This window comes from Limanda limanda, chromosome 9 (assembly GCF_963576545.1).
Source record: "Limanda limanda chromosome 9, fLimLim1.1, whole genome shotgun sequence".
Classification (NCBI taxonomy): domain Eukaryota; kingdom Metazoa; phylum Chordata; class Actinopteri; order Pleuronectiformes; family Pleuronectidae; genus Limanda; species Limanda limanda.
This window is the reverse complement of record NC_083644.1, coordinates 7618924-7639226: the sequence shown is the minus strand read 5'-3', so window position 1 is coordinate 7639226 and position 20303 is coordinate 7618924. Positions and strand designations below refer to the sequence as shown.

Genomic DNA, 20303 nt, shown 5'->3' with positions numbered 1-20303 from the left:
GGCTCCAGTGCCCCCCAGTAACCCACCACAACACTCATATCATTTTTCAAAATACATTTTTGAGGTATTATTGCCTTCGTGATGATTGAACACCCTCTGGAGACATTGTGGCCCATCGGAGAAACGCTGAGGAGAGAGGGCGCCCACTGGTTAACTTGGAAAGGCGTCATCTCTCACCTGCAGAGTCCAAGCAGCAGGTCTCATTCATGCAACATGGGACATTAATGGGATAGTTCAACCCAAAAAATGAAGTGTTTGAAAACACTTTTGGAGTTTCAGGGGTACATCTTCAAACGTAAAAACAAAACACAGGAAAAAACATAAACTGCTGCGGTAACTAGCAGGAGGATATCAGAAGACATTTAGGCTAAAAACATGGTGTAAATGACACCGTTTAGAGTGGAATTTGAGTGTCTGGGCGAAAAACAAAATGTATAATTTTGAATCCATAAATACTCTTATAACAATAGTAAATGCCCAGCATCTGTACATTTCAATCTGTTGCATGTGAGGTCCTCTACTTTAGCTAAACTCCAAATAAAAAAAGAGAGAAAATTGCAAAAAACAAGGGCACTTAAGCATTTATCCACCCTGTTGAAGTACCCTTGAGCCAGGCCCTTACAGCAAACTGTTGTAAACAACATCCCAGCCTTGTCCTCTGTGTAGACATGCAGGTGGTTCATTCCTGCTTCAACAGACCTTTGTACCTCTAAGGTGAAGACACACGCACAGAGGGGTCAATGACTCCAAGGATTCTGTCCCAAACTTTAACACAGTGAAGAAAAGAGTAAATTAATGAACTCTCTAATAAGTCAGTGCAATTTACCAAATATCTGACTCCCTAGAGAGGAAAATATTTAAAGAGAACTTGTGTGAAAAGGTTTATTTCACAGGAGACCTGTTGTGAAATAGACCGCTGCTGTTTGCCTGTTGCACCACAGCCTGTTTGATCAAAGCAGAACAAAGTTTAACGTCAGACCTGCCATTGTGACAAGGGGGCGTGTGAAGTGAGTGCGTAAGCCAGGATAGACACAACATGTGTATGTTTATAACGTGTGTTTAGAATGAGCTAAACCTACATGTTGGCAGGTTATTAACTCCATATCTGCATGTTCACTGTTGCTTCAGAGGCGTATCAATTGTATGGCATTGTGTGATTTTTAATTTTGAAGAATATCAAGACACACAAATAAAAATGTAGTTATACAAATTAAACTTTTCTTATAACTACATATAAAAAGAGTTTTATTGACAGTCCAGTACTGTAGATGTCCAGTTTGGCTCACAGCTCCTGAAGGCCAGCTAGACCCGAGCAGTCGAGCGTCACTAAACCTCTGTGCTGGGAAAGGAAAAGCAGACAGGGGCTCAGGACATTAAATACTGTTCCTCTCACGTGTCATGTGACATTTAGTTCACCGGCTCTACTGTTTCAGCAGAGAAAGTCAAAGGGCAAATAATGACCAGCGGGATATAAATAGGAGGTCAAGACTGCTCTCAGCTGCAAAGGCCAAGGGCGAATAAAGTTTAGACCTGACTGCAATACAGAGGAATGCATTTCATGGCCAACACTAAATCCTCACAGCCCCAAACTGTATAAAGAGCAGGGACGGTGGTGGCTGATATCTACAGAGTAACACAGACTTAGTGTACAAACCTTCTACATCTAATTTCAAAGTGAAGCTGTGTTACCTTCATGTTATGACCAGCTTTAGGCTCCTCCTCACAATTTGCCGTCATCTTAGTTAATAACATCAACTGTATCTATGTTTAATTCTCTCTTTTCTAATGTTGTCAGAAAACTTTGTTGTGATTTGAAAGAGAGCTGAGATCCAGATCCCAGATTTTCTGTGTTTGAGTTTATTATTTTTAGTTTGTCATGACAAGATCATTTATTTTTTAAATGCTAAATCATGAATAAAAGAGCCATGTGGACATTTTAACCTTTGGTCTTTAATGTTAATCTATTTTAAGGGAATTTTGAAATTCTTAACATTAACACAATATGTCACACATAACAAAGGCACACAAGCAGCAGTCATAAAGAACAATCTATGAATCATATATTTAAAAGCACTGGTTCATTAATGGTTTTTGGTCCATCCCTTTTCTGTAGCAGTGGCACTAAGAGCATTAAATCTTTCATAGCAGCACATCTTCATGAGCAGGTTAATATCGTCTCCACACAATTATAGGTCCAGTCCTGTTTGTCGCTGATAGGTAGAATGTGTTGGCAAACCTAGAAGACAGGAAACACATGTTTGTATTAACATCTAGAACACCATTTAATTATTTAACCCCCTTCTACCGTCATATTTATATTTCTTAAAGTATTTTTAAAGACATTTCTCAGACTTTGAAAGTGCAAAAGGAAAAACTTGGTACCATCTTGGTCCGGGCCGGCACCTCCACAGCGAACACACTCATGCCTCTGCTGCTGCTGCAGTTCCTGTTCTGCTCGTTGTTTATGTGCACCGTCACTTTCTGGTTGGTCTGCAACACAAAGGGTTTAACTTTCATTCTTGAGATCAGAGAATATAAAGAAACCATTTAAAAAATATAGAAGAAAGGTAAATAAATGAGGAGCTATGGTGGAAAAACACACAACAACAAGGTAGTGGCCCTTGTGCTAATTCTAAGTACAGCTATGACAAGCGCTCTTTAAAGCAGTAGAGTTTGTGTAGTTGAATCGAAAGACAATGCGTTAATACAAAATAAAACTAATAATGACTCTCTCATGATAACCAGGTTAACTTTTCCCTGGTAAGAGGTTCTATTGTATCACAGGGTCATTCTCTTAGAGTAGCTCCTGTTGCTATGAGAACAGATACCACCACTGCATATCAATTACAAATAGGGTTGAATGGTCTCCAGCGAACCACACACTTACAGCAGAGGACTGTAATAAGACAGAATGTGCGAGCTAGCATTTCCTGGAGAAGTATAATCACCCTGATGCTTTGTGTCCTGTCCTGATCAATACCAAAGTAAATAATCAATAAATTCTATCACAATAAAAGTTGGACTATTATCCCTCTACTGGCCATGAAGATGCACTGCAGCTGTACAATCATGGTGGAACTGAAAATCAATTTCCAGTATTGCTAAACTGTGTGAGAACCTTCACATCACCACCTTCAGATCAAACTCAGAGTCAGATACACACAGATGGCTGCTGACCTTGTTAGCTATGAGTGAGGAGATCCTGTGTTCTCCTCGGTAGGTGTAGATGAAAACATTATCTAGTCCCCTCAGTGCTTTGGCCCCTGTCCTGGCTATGATGGACTTCTGGATGGCCTGGTTCAGGAGCTTGGGCCCTGTGTCCATACTGAGAGGCTGGAGAGACAGCGGCGTGTCTTCACAGTGTACATCTATCTGGAATGGACAAGCCTGACGGAGAGGGAGAACGAGGAGATCATTCAGTTTGTTGGTAGGATAAGGTTGTTGTATGGTTGTGTAGAGTGAAATCAGACTGACCTCTACTAGCTCCAGCATGCGGTTGTAGCCCATGGCTTCCAGGATGACCCACAGGTCCGCAGGGTCTCCATCCTTCTCTGTGGCCTCCATCAGGTTCAGCTCCATGAAGCCCTGCTTGGTCAGTTGATTGCTTCTCATATCAAAGTTTTCTGGCCCGCCCCAAAAACAACATGTTGTAATATTAATATTAATCATTGGTTGACTGATTTTGCCTTTACATGATGTTTCTCTATGTATTTACATGATAATTACCTTTGCAGACTGCCCAGGCCTCCTTGTCACACTTCTCTCCACTGGTCCTGAGCTCAAAGAAATTGTATTCTTCCAGACTGAGGAGACCGTTTCCATCCAAGTCTATGACCTCAAAGATTTCAGACAGCGCCTCCCTGTGGCACAAAGGGAGCGACACCGAGACATTTCATGCAGGGACCTTCTCGCCGTTGCAGTAGCAAGGAAGAAAGCAAGCAAGGCATCGAAGGCATTCAGCCAGTATTCACAACAATAACCACATATTTTACGCCATTTTTCTAATCAAGTCTATGTTCAAAATTAGTTGTATTTCATATGTACAGTAGAGAATAGGATCATGCATGAGAAAAAGCCTAAATGTTCCAGAATAAACCACAAATTTCTAGATTAAAGTGGAACCTTTTAGAATATATCCAAACTACAAACCTGAGCTCCCTGGTGAGGTCTAGTTCTCCAGAGTCGGTCCTGTAGACGAGCTCCACAGGTTTGTCAGGAAGATCATTTTTGCTCCTTTTCTTAAGTCTGCAGCCGCTGGTGAAGGGAAGCAGGAAGTAGGTCCCAGTGTTCAGCTCTCCTTTCCAAATGTACTTCTGCAGGAACAACAAGAGTGGATCAGGAAAATAAAACACAACAGTGCAGATACATGTAACAGTGAATATAAAGAGATAGAGTAAATGTTCATCTCTCAACACAAATATAATATACCTCTTTGTCTCTTGACTCAGTGAAATGCACGACAGATTCTTCTTTGGCTTCACCAGCCGTCATAATGAAAAGAGCCGTATCCACCGTCATCCAGGGAGGAGACTTGTCTGAGAAGAAACATGATAAACAGGAATATGTAATTAAATAAGACTTTGATCAAGTAGTCGTCTTATAAGAGTGTTTTTTTGTGGGTTATGACAAAACCTTTCCAAAAATGGAGAGGATGAATAAAACAAACAAATAAATATTTGCATATGTTATTATTGAACATGCTACTGTGGCTTATTATAAACACTATTATAAGTATACTATCTGTTTGTGGTTTGTCCATAAACTTCTGTTGTTTTATATCCAAGTTAACCTGATTAAACAACAATCAAAATACACATTCAATGAAAACTACCATATAAAAAATATATGATATATTAACTGAGAAGCTAAAACGTGATGCTTGGATTTAAATACACAATTGTTAACACATGTTTTCTCCTGTCTTTACAAACATATTGAGTAGTGTTTTCAACAACATATACAGGAAAATTAACTTTCTACCGCTGACATCAGTTCAGTATCTTCCACCGCACGTTCCAATAAACTGAACAACACCTTTCTTCTTAATGTTCGTCATAAAATATCGCCCACTCGGCTGGAACACAATCTAGCACGTTTCCTACAGAACCCGATCTGCCACCACACGATGTAGAAACACCCTGCAGGGGCCAATAAACAACGCCAGGCTTCTGTGTGGTCTTTTTCTTGTTGTTTATGATTCATAATCTTATAATTACAGGGGCCAACACGTTATTTATGTCTGGGTGTCACATGAAGCCTATTTAAAATTGTAACTAGCCTGAACGCTGCTGAAACGATGCAGCATGCTTCTATATGGATCCTGAATAACCGAGGAGCAAACTACTGAATTCCCACAATTCCAGAGGTGCTATTCTATCAAGCAGAAATATAACGTCCCTATGGCAGCTGTAGTTTTGCCGTTTTTACCCGGTCTGTGGCTGAGGCTTTGCGGCTGGACGGTCAGGTAGACGTTGGCTGTCTGCGGGATGTGGACCTGGTACTGCAGAGAGCCGACACTCCCATCGTCCTCCAAGAAGAAACATCCTTTCATGTGACTGTGGTGCCACTCCTGCAACGATAGACAACATCTGTTCTTCACCAGCCGACTTGCAATATTCACACAAACTTTCATTCCCATGGTGTTGGCTAATAGAGCCGAAAAAAATATCATCTCCTAAACAGAGAAATAAAGAATATCGTTTTTCACGTTTTGTATATCCTCATATATTTGATGATGTGTGGCCGCCGTTAAAATCCTGACACAATCCCAACAAACAGTTTTGCTACTTGACAACAAAATGCATTTATTCATTCAACAGAAACCAAAACTAATTTGCAGTTCCTATTAAAAGGGGGATTGATCTTGTGACTGGGGAAGTATATTTTGGCATGACAGAGGGAATTAAGCAGTCAATCACAGCAGTGAGGTTGCTCACTTGATTAAAAGAAACTGCCGTTGTGATAATTACCACTCCAACCTTCAGGGGGGCACATTCATTACTCCACAGCTTGTGTCTGGGCGCAGCAGCGTGTAAACACTTGTTATTCTCCTGCTGGTCCAGAGGAGGGCAGAAGTGCTACACTGGCTTTCTACTAAATCTCCCTCTAGTTCCTGATACGACGAGTAGGAGTCCATTTAACTTTGATAAATACAGCCCTTTCAATCTTGGGCCAGGGCTCATTCAAAACCATCAGGAGGCTACTTTGGCGATATTTATGAATCCTAATATTTCTCTCATTTTGAAATCCTGTTGTTCCTTTGTCTGGCAGCACAACTGAAACGACATAATAATTTCAAATTGAACAGGAACATCAAAACAAGGCAAGTTTTCCTTCCGTTCATCGGGGACCCATTAAATGAAAACACAGTTGGTGTGGACACACGGTAAGAGGACATTGAGGGTCGGGCGAGTCTGGAATAGGCCATATATCCTTTTAGTGGACAAATAAATCACCAAGTTAAACAAAGAAAAGTACCATAAAGACGGCGAGTGTCACTCCTGCGGAGGAAAGCTATTTTCTCGTTGTATTTATCTTGGGCTGTGAGAGGCATAAAAGATCAAATCATAACACTTCAGTGGTTTGTCCAGACAATATTAAATGAGGGAAATTGCCATGGGCACCTGTCTCCTGCTTAAAGACATCAGAATGAATGCCTCCACAGAGAGAGGGTCGGCCTGCAGACTAATACAGCTGCTGTCACCTGCTCGGGCCAAAGGTCTGAGTTACGGCCAAGCGGAGGGTCGCAGGACGCCAGACACACACACACACACACACGCACACAAACACTCAAACACACAAACACACAAACACACACTTAATCTGCTACATTTTATAATTTTAACCTTTACATAAAGACTGAGGAAGTCAGATGAATCCTTTCTGTGCATATCTGAATCCCACACGCAAATACACACTTACACCACTAGAAAAACACAACCTGCCCTCCACCCACCACCTTCCAATTATCAGCCTGTGGCAGTGTAGCAGCCAATATAGAGCTGAACTTCCCTCAGAGGTAATCTCTGGACTCACATTCTTCTACCTTGGCGATGTCTGGCCCTTTCCAATCTCAACGCCTTGTGTGGACCTCAGAGATGAAGGAGGCTGTGATATTTTTTTATTTATTAACTTTTTTTTCCTCTGCTGTAAAGCAAACCAGGCCAGGTTAATCCAAAAAGAGTGAAAACAAAGAGCGATGGATCAATACGGTGTGTATCTACTGACCCGGGGCTAAATGCGCCCGTCAAAAATAGTGTGTGACAGTGATACTGGGGAGATCCGCCCCCTAGAGGGGCTTCGTTATCATGGGGCATCTCACATGGGTTTGTTATTGACGCTATAAATTATTAATAATGTGACATTTTCTTTTTTGAATAACATTCATTAATTTAAGTTTCAGTGTCAAAATTGATTTTCTGTATTCAAATGACAATTATAAACTTTGGTTGAGTAAGTGATAAATCTTTAACATAGTTTTATGTTGTCAATTGTGATTTGACTAATGGATCATGAACGAAATTTAGAGCTAACTATCATAATTCATAAAAACTGTGATGCTTGTCATTCAGTTTTGTGGTATTCTTATTGTGTTGTTGTTCTTGTTGTGACTGTTTTATATATATCAGTTACTTGTTGAGCATCAAATTTGTACTATATGTACATATAGGGATGGGCATTGCAACATAGTGGCAGTGGCAAAATTTTAGTAGGGAATTACTATTATATAGATAAAAATGCAGTTTTTAAATTAGATATTTAACAGACTTTAAAGTGGCTAATACCTCTACATCTGGTTGGGTATTGAAAGTAGAAGGGCTCTTGTGCATACCTCAGCCAAGGCTAAATCAAAAGCAAACAAAAGTTAAAAAGAAGATAGAAAAGAGAAGTTAAAGAGATGAATCCTGGATCTGCTTCTTTCTCCAGATCCCCTCCAAAATATAATCAGTGTTTCCTTTAGTCATAACCCCAAACCCCACAAAAGGTCATGGAAATATTTTTTTGCAGAATCCTCCATGGCGATAATGTAAAAGTCTCCAAAACTAAATCATTATGACCGTACCATATGTGACGCCTGTAGTTTACCTGTAAGCCTGCAGGCTCCTGTACTTTGCCGGACCTGGAGCTGCTGGAGCTCATATTGATCGAGTTCGCCAGAGACGACCGGCGGCTGCGAGCGGAGGAAGGACGAGAGGACGATCGGCTGTCTGAAGAAAAACCAAAACACATATAGGATGGAAAGGTGAGAAATTACACGGACAAATATACTCAATATAGATTTTTTTTATAAATGACAAAATTATTACTAATAAAAAACGTTGCTCATTATAAGATTAAGCACAGTACTCCCATCTCCACATATTAAACACACTTTGAAAAGAGAGATGAGGCCCAGAATGCACTCTGCCTTCCCAGAAGTGCATTCCCAAGTTCACATGAAGATGGGCTTCTTTGCATTTGGGTTCTACAAACGTGTGAATCTCAAGTTCAGCCCCATTTCCATTAATGATGGAGGCATATTAAATCACAAATAGCATAACAGGACCCTCTCAAATCCATTACCTCGCACAACTTTTTTTATCTCGAACACTAATTGAAGCCAGAAAATATCAATTCACTAATGAGGGCTCTGATTGTTTCCAAGCCGGGGAAATCAAGATGCGAAGTAATGTGATGGGCTTACAAGCAAATTACCGTGGCAGAGAATAAATAGACCCACTGTCATGGTATTCGTCGCGGATCTATTTTGTATTGATGGGAGTATTTTAATCTGGAGGAGCCAATCGTAGCTTGTTTGTGAATATGGACGAAGATGCACTGGAACGTGGCCGAACAACAGCTGCACTGTGAGCTTCTATTGAATGTGAGAGTTGTTTGTGGTTCCCTGGTGCTGGAAAACTACAAGAACTGAACTAAATAAACCAATTATCAGAAAACACCACGGCAGTTCATCAATTTGTCTGCTACACACAAAACACCCAATAAATAATTTAATGTCATCAATGCTTTGCGAAGAACCAGCCGGAATCACCCCTGTCAAATACAGTTATAGTGTAGCACTCAGGGAAATACTGGTTTATACTGACAAATGCAGTCAAAACTGTTTTTGAGCAACAAGAAAAAACCGTTCAACATGTGCGATCACGTAGCTCCTGGCGTCAGAGCCTTGTTAAAATGTAAGAGGTATAAATCAATACCTGGGAGAGGCACAATAATGTGATAATCCTGACTAGTATGTGGGAGCTCATTTGTTTTTGCAGCGGTGGTCGACGGGGCCCTCCTCTCTACCAGCATCTAATCCCTCATCATCTCCCCAGTGAGAAGTGGTGGATCCTCCAGATCAATAGCATGAACATGGACTGACCACTTAAATCAACCCCATCTATCTTCCCACTGTGGGCCTGTCCCTGGATCGCTCATCCAGGATCTCCGGGCCTCTCTCTCCTCACAATGCTGCTGTTAAAGTGTAAGAAAGTAGATTTTTTACACTCGTCTTCACACGGCTGAAGGTGCCGTCTTCTACAGAAAAACCTGCCTGTGTGTTGTCTGTGGGAGCAGAAGGCTGCAGCTGGACCTGAAACAAGTCTTTGCTTGTTTTAGCGACAAAAACACATCCTTTTCCTCCAAATGCAGATCTGAAAGGAATCATTTTTCATCGGTGTAGACAGAGATTTTGCCAGTTTCTTAATGGCGGCAACGATCGGCCATAATCACAACGCTTCACAGTCTCCTCCCTCCAGGAAAACTGTTATAGTTGTGGAGTTATTGTGATGTATTGTCTGTCTTAATGAGGCCATTTGTCATAGGGGGAGGGAAAAATCAATCGATAACAGAGCTGTTATTTATTCAGCCAAACTAATCTGTGAGGTGTATTGGGGCGACCGGTGTGCATCTTTGAAAAGTGTGGAGTATATCTAGTGTATATCTGTGACAGGTGAATGCTGCGACATGTAGCTCTGGGTTCAAATGATAATGTAATGATGTCAGAGCACAGCAGCATGTTTTAATAGCATAAAAACATACACAAATCTTCTGGAAAGCCTCAGATTTGTACCTTTTCTGAGTGTCACGTCTGGTGTTTCTGGAGGTTGAGGCTGAGCTGCTGCTGCTGAGGAGGCTGCTGATGACACGGCGCTCTTTGCAGGACTGTATGACTGACTGCCAAAGTTCTGTATCTTCAGCTTAGCATCCGCCTCCAGCCGCTCCAAAGCTGCCACCTGACACTGTTCCACTGTCGACACCAGCAGTCTGCAGAACTGACGGCAACGGGAAACCACGAGTCAAGACATGATGCATGAGCACAGCTTGGAGGTGGTGTCACAAGTAGAGGTGAGAATATGACACTGAATAAAGACAAATCAGGGGAGGGATACACTACTGTTTTCTTTTGAACAATATAACGTTTTCTGTGTGCGAATCAATTCAACTTTAAAGAATACAACTTTGAATGAATAAACCAGTCCTGACAATAACGTCAGGAGCTGAAAATTCAATTACATTGCTAATGATGGTATAATTTTGCTCTTTTAATTGATCTTTAGTTGATCAACCAGTGTATCAGTTTAAATAACTTCCAGCTGACAATATATTTAGAGAACACGTTTCATCGTCCAAACTTACTTCTGCATAGTTTAGTTTGCCGTCCTTGTTGATGTCAGCTAATGTGAAAATGGTATTCACCTCCTCGGGCGTCATCTTTTCCCCACTCTGAAAGATAAAACACATTTTTTACTTCAGTAGAGAAAACACCACAGTAAAAAAACGATTCTATTCTGTTTGAGCTTGAGCCAGTAACTGTGATTTTAATCATTTTATGTTTACTCAGTCTGTAATGAAACATTAATGGGTCGCTCAGTTGGCTGATTGCACAACATCAGTCAATTTAACAGAAGCCAAAACTGCAACGTTCATTTAAAACAATAGAGGAGACAATGTGTTGCAGGTCTCTCTCATACGATATGTTTTCATCTACTCACAGTGGTCAGGGCCATTTCCAGTTCGCTGTGTGTGATGAAGCCATCGCCGTTAATATCCATCTTCTGGAACGCTGTCATCAGCTCCGCTTCCTCCGTCTTCTTCTCACACTTGAGAATCTCACAGAAGTCATCAAAGTTCAGATTGGACGTTCTTGGGCTCCAGTATTTACTGAGAGTGGCCAGGGATGGATTTCTTCCTGCTTGCTGGAGAACTACATGTGAGAAATGGGGGAAAAACTTTAGACTATAGAAGTAAAACAGGCAGATAAACAACAGTATGTTTATTTTCTGATAGGCCTTTGTGTTTTGTAGTGTCACGTATATTCTCCATCATCTCTTTACTGAAGCTTTATGCATTTTATAGAGGGACGTCACCAGAGGTTTCAAAAGTATTCACATTCATTACTCAAGTAGAAGTATAGATACTAGGGTTTAAAAATACTTCTGTAGAAGTTGAAGTATCAACTCAAGCTTTTTAATTAAGTAAAAGTGTAAAAGTAGTGGTTTACAAAACTACTTAAAGTATAAAAGTAAAAGATAGATAGATAGATAGATAGATAGATAGATAGATAGATAGATAGATAGATAGATAGATAGATAGATAGATAGATAGATAGATAGATAGATAGATAGATACTTAATAATCCCGTAAGGTAAGGGGACATCTTTTTCCATTAAGGGCAAACTCTTAAACCTCGTCTCAGGGGCATATAGTGCCCTACCCCACCTCCTCCAAAAAAAAACATTTTTCTAAAGGCCATAACGACTATAATGTTATATTAAAATAAAAATAACATTATTCTACCCTTTACTTAAGTAAGGTAACAAAGTATTTGTACTTCCTTACTTGACACCTCTGGACGTCACTGACAAACCTAGAACTGATTTTATACTTATTGTCTAAAGTCTGTGGCGCAGAAATATTCTGAGTTTCTTTTAATGCACATTTCCCCAAATTTCATTCATACATTTCGTGGTATTTTTAATAACTGGGATCACTACAACAGGCTCATTGAACCCGATTCAACTTGAGCAGCACGTCATGTGTTTGTAGTGACGATGGATCAGCAGGTCAGCGTGGGGGGCTACGAGTTGAAAGAGTGAAACCACACAAATCTAAAAATTAAAAACTTTCCTCCTTCAAATAACTGGAAAGTGATGTCAATACACAGCCAAGGTCTGGGAAGGAGAACACAAAGAAAGGCTCATAAACAAACAACAGGAGAAGCTAAATATAAATCAGACCCAGTTTGTTTTAATGGGTCACATCCCACTGATGTCCCAGGGACTGCTGGTGTCCACGTTGTTATCTGACATCAACTCTGCAGCTTGTCCCCTGTGCCCACGTCACACACCCAGTGAAAACAGTACAAGCTGTACTGGTCCTTTTAAAAAGCTACCAGCTAGCTAACGTTAGCTTACCGCGACACAGCTGCTGCTTCGACGTGATGTTCGACAAACTGGACTTGAACACAGCGAGGTACGAGGCTCTGCACTGGGTGTAGAAATCCTCCTCTTCGTCACGGTGGGACTCCTGGACAGACATCACTGGGAGGACTGGGATGTAGCTCCGGTAGCTAGCTCCTTAGCTCCCTAGCTAGCTTCCTAGCTACCTGGATATCAAACGATGTTACTGGAGCTAAATGGGATTTAATCTTAATTATCTAACGTGTATATGGACCCAAGAACAAGCAGGATTCATTGAACTGGATGAAACTCGCGTCAGCAGAGACATCCGTCCTGCACCGTTGCTATGCGCTGCCTGTTGCTACGTAAACAAAAAAAGTCAGGTGTTCATGAAAATACGTCCCTAAAGAAACAAACACTCACAGTTCTCGTTGCTAATTACACATAATGTGATTGTTTTGAATTATTCTTTACACTCCATATCAGCAAAAACTATCCAATAAGAGTTTGTATTTAATTTTAAAAATACTTTGAGCAGTAGATATAAAAAACAGGGGAAGCTGGAACCATATATGTGACCGCTCATGTTTCACACGAACCATTTGACTGACGCAAAGGCGCCAGTTCCATCACTTGTATATTTGTGACAAACGTTTTACTGAGACGAACTGAAGCTGGAAAATGCCGTGAGTACTTTACTGTATCCTTTAAATCTAAAGTTATACTATAACTATGATATAATATTAATGTCTTATTCAAAATGTGTCGCTCTGAAGGAGATTTTAACTCCAGTTTACTTCAGAAATACTCAAACATTACAGATGTTTTCACTGCTGCCATGAATGTAAACACAGGTTTTACACATCGCATCAATTCATTCAACATAACTTTAAATAATGTCATTGTTTTAATTGTTTTGTATAAAACTGGCTTCTTTCAAAAAGGTCTATCCTCATTTCTGCAAGTTATTATCTAACTTAATGAAGGTTGTTTTATTTTCACATGGGCTTAATACTGCGTTTGTTGTAATATTCCAAGTGAAATTGCTATATTTGGCTTTTATGCCTTTAAACTGAGGTGGGAAATATGTTATAATACATGAGGTATTCAAACTGGGACAAGTGGGACGGACCTTTCTCTACAAAGTGTTGATGTTGTATTTTTATGATGCATTAAATAATTAGTTTGGGTCACTGCATTGTTGTCTATTGGATATTCAGATAACCAGTACTAGTTCCCTTATTAAATATATTAAATCTATAATTTTTCCCAACAGTGTGAGTAAACCTCTGCCCACGGGCACCACCCAGAATGTAAGTAAACAGTCTTTCAGGTGTTCTGATATATTGAGGTGTCAATCACCCCTCACTCTCATTTCTTATTAAAAGAATGATTTAACGGGTTGACATGTTCGATTCAGTCTGTGTTAAGAAGGATTTAAAGGTTTAAAATGTAACATCAAGGTTGTCTGTGTTTATAATGTTTGAATATTGTGGTATGTTTCAGCGTAGTTGGTTTTTTCACTGTCCCTTAACAGCAGCCAACTTCTAAAATCCCAGTGCCTACAAGAAACATCAAAACCTTGCCTGCGACCACAAGTTCTCAAGCAGGTGGGTGGATTCCCATCGAGATCCCATTGAGATGACCTCATTCTGTGTATTATAAGCAATGATTTAGACGTAATATTTATATCTCCAATAGTCTTTCTCCTTTCAGAAATTACCTTATTGAGATAAATTCAATAATGTACTGCCAGATGAATAAACTAAATCTGCTACTCAGTCTTTCCTTGGAAATTACATCTGTTCATGATCTGCATTTCAGATTTATAGAGACAAGGATTTAATAGTTTTGTTAATAATTTGTATATAAGTTTGTCTATTCTTAATTACATTATTAAGGATGTGGTGCTTCATTAACAGGCGGTAAGACCAAAGTCTCTGAAAAAGAAGGGGTCCCTCAGACAGAATTGGAAAAGTGAGTATTTATGACACAGATTTTGCATTTATTTTATATTGTGCTATTTATGTATTTGCTGTTGAGTTTTGTCACTTTTAATTAAACAGAGTCCAAGTAGAACACAGAGTTAAAGGGTTAAAGTCAACTCCCCTTTGAGTTGCTGTACTGCAATTGCCACACTTTCCTGATGGTCATAATGACATATCAGAATTTAATGACAGGAGACATGAAATGATGGAGATCCATCACTGGCCAAATTATCGGTGATTTACATAGCACTAAAAATAGTTGTATAAGAGTCACTTAACACAAGAACCATTTCCTTAGCCCAGGCAGACATTTGGTGTCAGGCTCATCCATCAAGACGAGCATTAGTTTTTAATTTCATAGCGCTGTCACTAATACGTTACATCGGCTCGGTTTACAGTACATTCATTACACTCACTTGGTCGTGTCAGATTAGGGTCACTTGGGTGCAGTGTTTTAATTTATTGACGCTCTCGACATTAAATTAATTGTATTTGGAGGGAATCCAAAACAGCCGGACTGAAAAGAGCCAGAGTTGTACAAAAATAACAAAAAGACACAAACAAACGTATGAGTGAATGAATAAATCTCTACTTTAAAGCAAAGGTAGTTCAGGAAATTAATGGTTTAGTTATAAACAGTATTTCAACCCAGAGAAACCTACTGAAATAAAGGTATTTTGCGTGTTTATCTTGAATGTCCTTTTTGTATATGTCGAGCCCCATCAAATTACCATACTTCAAACCACTGATAAATATCAAAACAGCCGCTATGTAAATAACCAGTATTAGTTATTTACTGTCAACCAGCCATTTATTCTAGTATCATTCCCTGTCTGTATAATCTGGATACTTCTGAACGTGTGATTGTATCTTCACCCCTCTCTCCCTCTCTTTCTCTTTGGCTCTACTCAGACTGGACTCCCTACGATCTAAACTGGACCAATCCGTAGATGCATTCGTCAGAGCCAGGAAAGAGCTGGAGGAAATATTGGTGAGAGGCTTTTTCCTTTGGTCTTAAATCTTTAGAATAGGCGGAAATTTCTTTGTCTCCATCATATCTCCAGATTGAGAGATGGTGGTTTTTTTTATCACACACTGAAAATCCACTTCTGACATGACTTTTCCTTTCTGAATAGCTTCTTGCACGACTGCATTTTTCCTTTCTTTGTCCATTTATTTCCAAGACAGCTGGCTACCTTTTTTTATTCTCTTTCTATTTCCTGTGTATTGATGGTTTTGTGGTTTTCTTTATTCTCCTCTTTAACCCCGTGTTGGAGTTAGCCAGTAGAGGGCAGCAGTGAACAAGGACGTCCCCTCACTGGATCTTCTGTTGACCTGAGGACTGAGCTGAGGAGACACAGAGAACTGAGTGAGTACATGAAGTGACTTCCGTGGTTTCACCTGATTGTGTGAGAAAACCAAATCAAAACTGAGGTTTCATGGTATTTCCTCTATTTCCCACTGATTCACCTTGACGTAAAATGGATTGAGTCCCACTTTACAGTAAAATCAGTTTTCACTTGTCTATCGGATCAGCGGGACTAACTTTCTATTAATTTCTGAATTTGTTGCCTCATCGTAAAGAAATGTTATGATGTTTTTTGCCTTTACAGCGTCCAGAGCAGCTTCATCTTTAAAAGGCCCCAACAATCACACTCAAGGTAATGTATCTGATAATAAATACAACAAACTAAATACAATACACAGAGTAAACAATATCTGTTGTTTAACATTCATGTGCTTCATTCATTATGCTTTTTACACCATCTACATTAACTCACCTATCCACGTCAGTTTGGTTTTATCACACTGAGACGCTTTACGGCCTCATTCTTAGTGGAGCTGAGGGTTGAACAATACCTCAAGATTTATTGAAAAAATAAAAGCTGCCGCCGCCGGTTTTAAGACGAGTGAAGCTCAGTTTAATATTTTCACATAATCTACATTTATTTTTATCCTTTTCACAACTTCTATGTGCTTTTAGGGATTTTATAATAATTTATCGCCGTGTTGTATTTCGAGTCAACTGACCAAGCTACACCACTCAAGACAGAATAGGGGTATCTCCACTTTTTAATAAACAAATCAGATGTTTTAGTCACTAATTTCAATGAGAGCTGTCACCAAAATATGGGTGATTAATAAGGTAATGTTCTAGAAAACCTAAAACACCTAGTGTAGCCACCGTGTCCCCATGGACCTCCTTGGTGGATAAACCCGTAATACAGACTGAATGAATGACTGCAGTGGTGATGTCAGTTTTCTCAGGCAGCGCTGACTTGCAACTTTCAATTCACCAAAACAGAAAACGCCACAAAAGGTGTTTTCTTCAAACGTTATTCACACTCAGTCAGATTTAACATGAAAAAGCTTGTAATGAGAGCTGAGTGACTCGCCTCCCTCAGCCTGAGGCCATTCACCTCATGTAGACATGTGTGATTGTGGTGATTGTGACCTTATCTTAAGGTCTGTTAAGGGCTAAAAGGAAAAAAAATTGGTTGATTCAAAGATGAGAAGGAACACTAACGTAGTCACGAGGGCGTTTGATTCCCAAGGACATCCCCACCCGCCACTACTTCACTATTTGATTCGCTTCTTCCTGCATCTTCCTCGCTCCTTAACAGTAACAGCATCAATGGACGCTTGTTTTAGTCGCTCAAACAATCGTGTGCTCCGCGACTTTCGGAGAAAAACAACATTTTGTTATGGTTGCACAAACAAGTCAATGAGTAGATTTCCTAGGGAAAGAATTAATTTGATTATTTTAGGCACATGTTATGCCTGCAGCAGAGCAATTCTTGTGATCCAATCATACAATGGCGACTTGTGGAAAATGAATAGGGGCTACTGTCAGGAAGCAAGCTTGTTTTCCGATAAGGTTGTTAGAAATTATTTGAATTAGTTCCAGTAAGGGAGCCAAACATACATGATGCATTGTGGATCCACACCCCAGGAATGTCACATTTTTGTCACATGGTGGATCCATGAAATGTATCAGTTTTGCATAAACCTCCTTACAACAACACACTTCATGATGTCAGGGCCGATAGCTGCGGGAGAGAATCGCTCCTCTGTGCGCGGGCAGACACACATTTTAAGAAAACAAACTGTTATTCAAAGCTGCCGAAGAGCTCTGGCCTATATCTGCTGAGAGCGTGAAATCCAGACAGATGATGTTGATGGTATCTGGAAGCGTGATTCTGCTCTTGTGTAAAATGTTTGTTTAGATTTGCTGCTTTGGCCTTAACGCTTCGGGTCCATGTGCTGAGAGGGGGGTAAGAAAGTCTGGGGGGAAAAACTGAGGATGTAGGATTATGCTGTATAGGCTGGTTGTTGAATTTAACATCATCAGTGGGAGATAACATATTATATATCAATATATACACACAGTGGGAATGATAGGAATAAGGTGCTTTTAACATACTATGTACTGTTGTACGTGTTCAATAATGTACATATAATAATAAACAGTACATATATCATTGAATATCGAATATAAGGTATTGTGCCATGATAAGAAACATATTGAAAAGGGCTAAAGTTTAAATACTGAGTAAATGTTTGATTTATTTCCCTCCACACCAGAGGTATAATAACAATTCATCATTATTTGATTTATTTGTAGAGCGTGTTTAAGATAGGTGAGAAATGTACAAAATATAAAACAGCCAAGGAGACAATACTAACACATTTAATAAATATATTTCAAAAAAATGTAGTAACATGAGATAATAGTCAAAATTCTGAACGTGTTCTGTGTTGTGGCTGCAGCAGGATTCAGAATGACAGAGCAAAACACTGAGCCGTGATAATATGACACACGATTAAATCACAGCATTTAAAAAGACGGAGATGTCAAAAATCCAAATCTATCTGTGCTGATGATTATTGGCACCAGTTGAGATACCGTGTGATTGTGATAATATCAAACGCACTGATTTGTGGTGACGGGTTGCTCTTCACAAAACGACCACAATGTAAACCTCGATTGTCTGTTGCAAAAACATGTCTATTTGTATCTCGTCCTCTGGGAACCCTGGAGGCAAATGTGCAGCAGAACAGAAGCACATGATTGTTGCATATCCTTCTTTAAACAAGTAACAATAATGAGATAACGTTAAATGGTAAAACATCGTGTAACAGCCGCACAACGAGACAAGTCACAAAACTGTAAACTGACTCAATAAGGGCACAAACTGTACAGAGCAGTAGAACATAGCTCCTATAAGCTACTGGTCCTACCAGGATGTGTAATGCTTTAAATTGAATTGTATACAGGTTTGTTTTAATCGTTAAAATACTATAATTTCAATAATTTTTAAAACAATCCTTCCGTGGTAGCTATTACAATCTTCCCCCATGTCCAGGATCTGTGGGATACCTCAGTCTCCTCCGAGTAAATCCATTTTAAACCTTAAAGCTCAATCTTCCAATCACACTTTGCCTCCTTGTCTCCTTGTCTCCTTCCCTCCTGCCTCCCCCCTCCCTCTCTCTCTTTCCCGTCTACTCTCCTGTAAGGTTAACAAAAGTTTCAGTAAGCAGTCTAAAGTCACTTTTCGTGAGCAATCAGGCTTGGGCCGGGGCATAAATCCTTGGGGGCATAGTCGCGGCATTACAAATACCCACAGCGCCTGTATGTGCTGATGACTACAAAATTGAAAAAGAAAGGCCCTAATAATTCTGAGGCAAGTTTCCCTCAGCTGTAGCTATTGATTATTTGTGTCTGCTGAGAGATTTGGAAAATTCAATTAAAGGAGTTGTGCAAAGGATTCATAAATTCAGCCCCTCAACGCGTATCGAGACATGGTTATGTTCTAAATCAATGCTGCACTTCACAATATATTTTCTTAGGAACATAAAAATAAATAACATTTAAACAGTTCTGCTTACTGCAGAAACAAATTTTATTTTCGGTGAAGCTTTTTAGTGACGGCCCAGCACTGACTCGTGCACGTCGTCGAGGTGGTAACGTATTTTTATTGCTCTTTCTCCCATAAGACAATCCTATATAATATGAATTTTGAAATGACAAAATGAGGGGAAAGGGGACGGCTCAGCAGTGTAAAAATTGATCAGGCCATAGATGGGACCACGTTGGGGAAGATTTGTATGTCAGCAGTAATGGGCTGTATTAAAAAAGAAGATTCCTTAAGATGTCATAAAAGTGATGGTGCTGCGTGGCGCCCGGTTGCAGGCCGCCGGGCCCCGGCAGCTCCGAGGCTCCGGCACATCAATCCTCTCACGCCTCACAGACAGATGCCACCTACCCACCGGGAGTTTTATGCTTTCTGATTGACCACACAGCGGCAATTAAACAGGGGAGTTGTATATTAGGCTGTTTGGGTCCAACAGGAGCAGGTGGTGTTCGATCCACAGCGCTGGCTGCAGAGTATGCAGTCTCTTCTCAGGCGTGATTTCTGATTTACCGAAACGTCACCGCCTTTCATCTTGGGGGTGCAAAAAAATATACTATACAGCAAATGATAAGCAGTAGGTCGTAGTGAATGAGATTTAGAATACATCATCCATGAGGGGATTTATTTAAAAGACAAACAATTCGCCCTAGAGATTATTTTCATGCAATTTAGATATTATATACACATTTACATATATCTTCAAAAACTTGACTTTGGGTTTTTATCATTTTTCTCTCTAGATCCTGTGAAGAAGGGCAGCTCCTACCAGTTTCTCAAGTCCATTATGAGTTGAATTAATCACAAATAAAGTTGCCGTACATTTATGAATAATATTTGCCTCCTGTTTACTCTCTTCTCGGTGAGAATCCTGACAGTGACTGCGGCGTGTGCGTGACATCACCGGGTGCCAGTGGGGTTACAATCATGTTTTTCCTCTCTCCCATATTCCCCGGGTTTGTGTTAGCGAGGCACCTTGGCTGTTGACAGCTCGTGGAATTGCTCTTCACTTCTTGTGC

General features: G+C 40.0%; 2 protein-coding genes across 2 annotated transcripts; one reads left to right on the top strand and one right to left on the bottom strand.

Moving 5' to 3' along the window:
- Window positions 1-1997: 1997 nt before the first annotated feature.
- Window positions 1998-12522, bottom strand: efcab7 (EF-hand calcium binding domain 7). The gene is made up of 13 exons (XM_061078524.1): window positions 12399-12522; window positions 10977-11188; window positions 10621-10707; window positions 10055-10256; window positions 8086-8207; window positions 5428-5569; window positions 4429-4535; window positions 4150-4313; window positions 3727-3860; window positions 3475-3623; window positions 3178-3387; window positions 2383-2490; window positions 1998-2236 (listed from the first exon to the last, which is right to left on the bottom strand). Exons 1-13 carry the CDS (start codon window positions 12520-12522, stop codon window positions 2156-2158), a joined length of 1842 nt encoding a protein of 613 aa, XP_060934507.1. The 3' UTR covers window positions 1998-2155.
- A 480-nt stretch (window positions 12523-13002) lies between these two features.
- On the top strand, window positions 13003-20080 carry itgb3bp (integrin subunit beta 3 binding protein). Its single transcript, XM_061078177.1, has 8 exons — window positions 13003-13069; window positions 13660-13696; window positions 13921-13993; window positions 14306-14360; window positions 15284-15362; window positions 15653-15740; window positions 15985-16032; window positions 20028-20080. Exons 1-8 carry the CDS (start codon window positions 13065-13067, stop codon window positions 20078-20080), a joined length of 438 nt encoding a protein of 145 aa, XP_060934160.1. The 5' UTR covers window positions 13003-13064.
- The last annotated feature ends 223 nt before the right edge of the window (window positions 20081-20303 follow it).